This window comes from Palaemon carinicauda, chromosome 6 (genome assembly GCF_036898095.1).
Source record: "Palaemon carinicauda isolate YSFRI2023 chromosome 6, ASM3689809v2, whole genome shotgun sequence".
NCBI classification, from domain to species: domain Eukaryota; kingdom Metazoa; phylum Arthropoda; class Malacostraca; order Decapoda; family Palaemonidae; genus Palaemon; species Palaemon carinicauda.
In genome coordinates, this window is record NC_090730.1 from 177,716,972 (window position 1) to 177,721,971 (window position 5,000).

At 30.6% G+C, this 5,000-nt stretch overlaps 1 protein-coding gene across 1 annotated transcript in view; it reads left to right on the forward strand.

Annotated features, from left to right (window-relative positions):
• LOC137643367 (uncharacterized) overlaps nucleotides 1-5,000 on the forward strand; it is a 93,843-nt gene that overhangs the window by 25,426 nt on the left and 63,417 nt on the right. Inside the window, exons 2-3 of the mRNA XM_068376197.1 lie at nucleotides 2,851-2,983; nucleotides 3,802-3,827. Coding sequence (XP_068232298.1) covers nucleotides 2,851-2,983; nucleotides 3,802-3,827 — 159 coding nt within the window. The remainder of the gene's footprint in view (nucleotides 1-2,850; nucleotides 2,984-3,801; nucleotides 3,828-5,000) is intronic.

The window sequence follows — 5,000 nt, forward strand, 5'->3', positions numbered from 1 at the left end:
GCATATTGCATGAGCCTTAAGCCATTTGCATCGCCTAGCCACATGAGTCGTTTGCATCTCAGATTTATGCTAAATAGCCATAAAAGACTGGCTATGCTCGTCAACCATCTTCCTCCCGGGGACGATAACAGCCATAATATCATTTCGTCTAGGAAGCGTTTGATGACCTCGAGGGTGTTCGCGTTGCAATGGGGGTAAAGAACACGAAACAAATGGCAAATGTTTTTTTTTTTTTTGGGAAACTATTATATTTACAATAGGTCTTTTCTTAAATGTTAATGGAGTACAGAACACGTAAGAAGAGGCAAATTTCGTATTATGAAAAATGATATGTTTGCGAAAGGTGTTTCCTGAAATTGCAATGGAGTACGGAACATGTAAGAAAAGGAAAATTTCGTATTATGAAAAATCATATGTTTACAATAGGTGTTTTCTTAAATAATAATGGAGTACGGAACACATAAGAAGAGACAAATTTCGTAATATGAAAAACGATATATTTGCAATAGGTGTGTTTATTATTTACGGAACAAAAAACAAAATTCGAATGTTGCATTAGGAAAAATAATATATTTGCATGAGGTGCTGTTTTAAATTAGAATGGAGTATGGAGCACGAAAGAAAGGCTAATTTCGTATTATGAAAAATGATATATTTGTAATAGGTGTTGTTTTTAATTATAATGGATTACGGAACACGGAAAAGTAAGGCAAATATTGTGTTAAGTAAACTGATATGTTTGCACTAGTGGTTACTTTAAATTATAATGAAGTACGTAATGCCCAAGAAGAGTCAAATTTCGTATTATGGAAAGTAGTACATTTGCAATAGGTGTTGTTTTAGATTATAATGGACTACGGAATGCTTATCATGCCCTATATAGTGAAGAACAAGTGTTTGGCTATATATAAAAATATATATCCTTTTCTGCCATGCTTAACGGCAGGGGAGTTGGAATAGCCATAACTTGGTGAGAGGGGGGTACCTGGAAATGTACACTTGGAAACCACAATCTCCCACGAATAACCAAACCTTTGAGATGTAGGTAGGAAAGGGGGTCGGTGGTTGGGAGTGTTGAGTCTGTGAGTATGTGTGTATATCCATCTAAACATTATCCGTCAATAGTGACAGATAGCGTACTCTAGTACTTAAATAATTACTAGTATGTCAATTTTTTTGGACATTATATAAGCTTTGATATCATATCCACATGTTTAGGAAAAAATTTAATTTTTTTTTCTGTTTTCTCTAATGTTCATGATTTATTACTATGCCACTAAGCTTTGATAGATGTTCCATGCAAAGGATATATTAGCTTTTATTCCCCTTGTTGCTGACAATACAGATTTGCTCTAATTTCCTAACAAGATACAGAGTATAATTCATACAAATTTCCTCATAACAAAAGTTGATTTATGTCTCATTGAGAGAGATATAAATTATTTGATTGCATGTTAGAGATTTCTATCAGACAAACGGAATGAAATGTCGTGGGGAAATGGAATGTATTTGTAGCAAATCCATAATGAAGAGTAATTACTAGGGTCTTCTAGGTGGTGAAAGGTGTCCATCAATAACGTCATAGTTTATTCAAGTCTAGAGAATAATGGGAGCAGAGCTTCCGTACAAAGATAGCTGGGCCAAGTTATTTGTTTTTGTTCTGGTGTTCAGTAATCAGTTCTTAAGTATATACCAAAATTATTTGTTAATATCAATAGTGAATCAACATTGCAAGAATATCATAAAGTAACGACTGATTTTTTTTGTACCTGTTCAAACAAAGAACTGTGTATCATATATATATATATATATATGTGTGTGTGTGTGTGTGTGAGTTTGTGTGTGTGTATCTATCTATCTATATTTGTGAGTATATATAAATATATATATATATATATATATATATATATACACAACATAATTTACATGTGTGTATGAAACCATTTATTTTTTTCTTGACTAATCTTATTTTTTTACTGTGATAGGTACCTGGAAAAGGGATTACGTTATTTCAAGTTAGAGTCTATATTAAATTTGGATATTTACTTCATTGTAAATTGTTAGTTAGAATTAGGTTTGCCTTTACCTGAGTTAAATACAAAAATAATTCCAGTTGATAATAATTAGTCAATTCCTTTACCCTATTTAGAAAATCACTATAATTGTTACCTAAAAAGTAAAGAAGATGAACTTGATAAATTATGAAGATTTGATATTCACTAGGTTGTTAATTAATATTTGAGGTTAGGTTTAGCTTTATTCGAGTCATATCGAAATCAGTGCAGTAAATATATATTTCTTGATATTCTTTATACAAATTAAAGAATTACTCTAATAGTTACTTCGACAGAAGAATATATATATATATTTTTTTTATAACGTAATATTATTAGGATGTTCACTAATTTGGTAATTGATATGTGGTTTTCACCTCCACCTAGTTGTAAAATAAAATAATAACTCCAGTGAATAATTAGTTGTGAAATTCATAATCCTGATTATAAATTTACTCTAATAGTTACCTAAAAAATTATGTTCTTTCTAACATTCTGGATTTCTATTCACTAGACTGTTAGTTGATGTTTATAGTTACTTTTTGCATCACTTGAGATGCTGCATATAAAAAAAAAAAATCAACCAATAATCATTTCATGATATTGTTTATCATTAATGGAAATTACTGTAATTGTATATTATAAAGAAAAATCATATTTTTGGCAACATAATATTATGTTAATTAGTTTTGCCTCTACTCTAGTTTTAAAAAAATCAATAAATAATAATTTCTCAAATTATTCTAACTAATTAGGTTAAAAAAGACTAATTCTTCTACATTTCTCCATCACTCAGGTCCCTTAACAAGCGTGCAAGCAGTAGAAGGAGACAAAGTCTTACTACCGTGTGACGTCAGACCTCCAGAGCCAAACGATGACACCATTCTAGTACTGTTCTACAGAGGATCGATCGGCACGCCTATATACAGGTAAGGAGATGGAATATTCAACTAATTCCCCTGTATTCATATTAGTTCCCTCACTTTCTTGGGTTAGAGTTCTGAGTTGTTTTCTCTGTTGGACCCCTTGGGCATATTACATCCTACTTTTCCAGTTAAGGATATAGCTTAGCGCACCTATATACTCTATTCTATCAGATTCATTATTTCCTTTCCTCACTGGCCTGTTTTCCCTGTTGGAGACCTTTGGCTTATAGTATCATGCTTTTCCAAATAGGGTTGTAGCTTAGTTGATAATAATAATAATAATAATATTAATATTAATAATAATAATAATAATAATAATAATAATAATAATAATAATAATAATAATAATAATAATAGTAATAATAATAATAGTAATAATAATAATAATAATAATAAAATTTTTATCTGATTCACCTGTTGTAATTTGAGGTCTTTCACTATCTTAGGTTTGAATAATCTTCCTTGAGGAGACACACAGGTATACTATTCCATCAGTTTCCTTATTTCTTTTACTCACTAGGATGTTTTCTCTGTTGGAGCCCTTGAGCTTATAGCATCCTGGTTTTCCAATAAGAGTTATAGCTTAGCATGTATTAATAATAATAATAATAATAATAATAATAATAATAATAATAATAATAATAATTACAATAATAATAATAATAATAATAATATTAATAATAATAATAATAATAATATTAATAATAACAATAATAAGCTACATTTGTATATTTAATTCCATTTGCATATGCAAAAGGTATAATACATATATATCAGACCATTATTTCTTTAGTGTCCATAAATCACAATGTTTTTTTCAGGGCTCGCTATTACCTCGTGAAGGAAAGTAAGCTTATAAATTATCAAAGAATTCATTAACAGGAACGCTTAGAATGGGCAAAGAAATTGTAGGCATTCCCTTCATTCTTCCTGTCTTACTCTGATTCCTAAAACTAGGAATGCAACTAGGAATGCTATGAAAAAAAAATATCCCATAAATTATCACAGGAATCGTAATCAGGAATTCCTAGATTGGGAAATTAAGAGGGATGTATTCCCTTTATTCTTCCTGTCCTACTCTGATTCCTAAAACTTAGAATGCAAATTGGAATACTTTCAAGAACAATTCCCATGAATTATTAAAGGATTCATAACCAGGAATTCCTAGATTGGCAAAAAAAGAGACTTGTTCTCTCGATTCAGCCAGTCTTACTCTGATTTCTAAAACTAGGAATGTAAATTGGAATCCTCTTTAAAACAATACCATGAATTATCAAAGGATCATTTAACAGGAATGTCTAGATAATCAAAGAAGAGAGAAGTATTCTCTATATTCACCCAGGCCTACTATAATTCTTAAAACTAGGAATGGAAATTAGAATAATCTGAAAAAACAATCACCATTAATTAGAAAAGGGTCCATTAAAAGGAATTCCAGATCAGCCATAAAAGAGAGAAGTATTGTCTTTCTTCCAGTCTTACTCTAATTCCTGAAACTAGGAATACAACAAGGAATAATCTGAAAAAAAAAATTCCCGATAGTAAAGCATTATGCTTTCTCAAAATGTCATATGCAAGTGCTCCTAACCCGTGATGATATATTGTGCTCATTATACTAATACGCAAATATGTAATTCAGGACGAAGTTCAAATACATAAAACATGATTGGATCGCCTGTAACTGCTAGATTTTTTTTATTTTGTAGCTCTGTAGCATGTAACACAACAGTACTATAAAAATACATTCAGGTATTCATACAAATCTAACGGTGAGCAATGCTGGTTATATATAAAATTCCTTTGAACGGCCGGGACTGAATGCCCCACTTATAGCACAGAGAGAAATAGATTTCTGTTTGAGGCTTGGGGTGAGGATGACAGGTTCATCCTTGTCAAGATTCTTGGACATAATGTGTCGTACAATACTAGCGGCATTTTTAGATTTATTTCGGAATCAGGTCTCCGGAAAGCTATTTATCTTTTATAACTACCTAATTGTTTTTTATGGTTTTAATTGAAT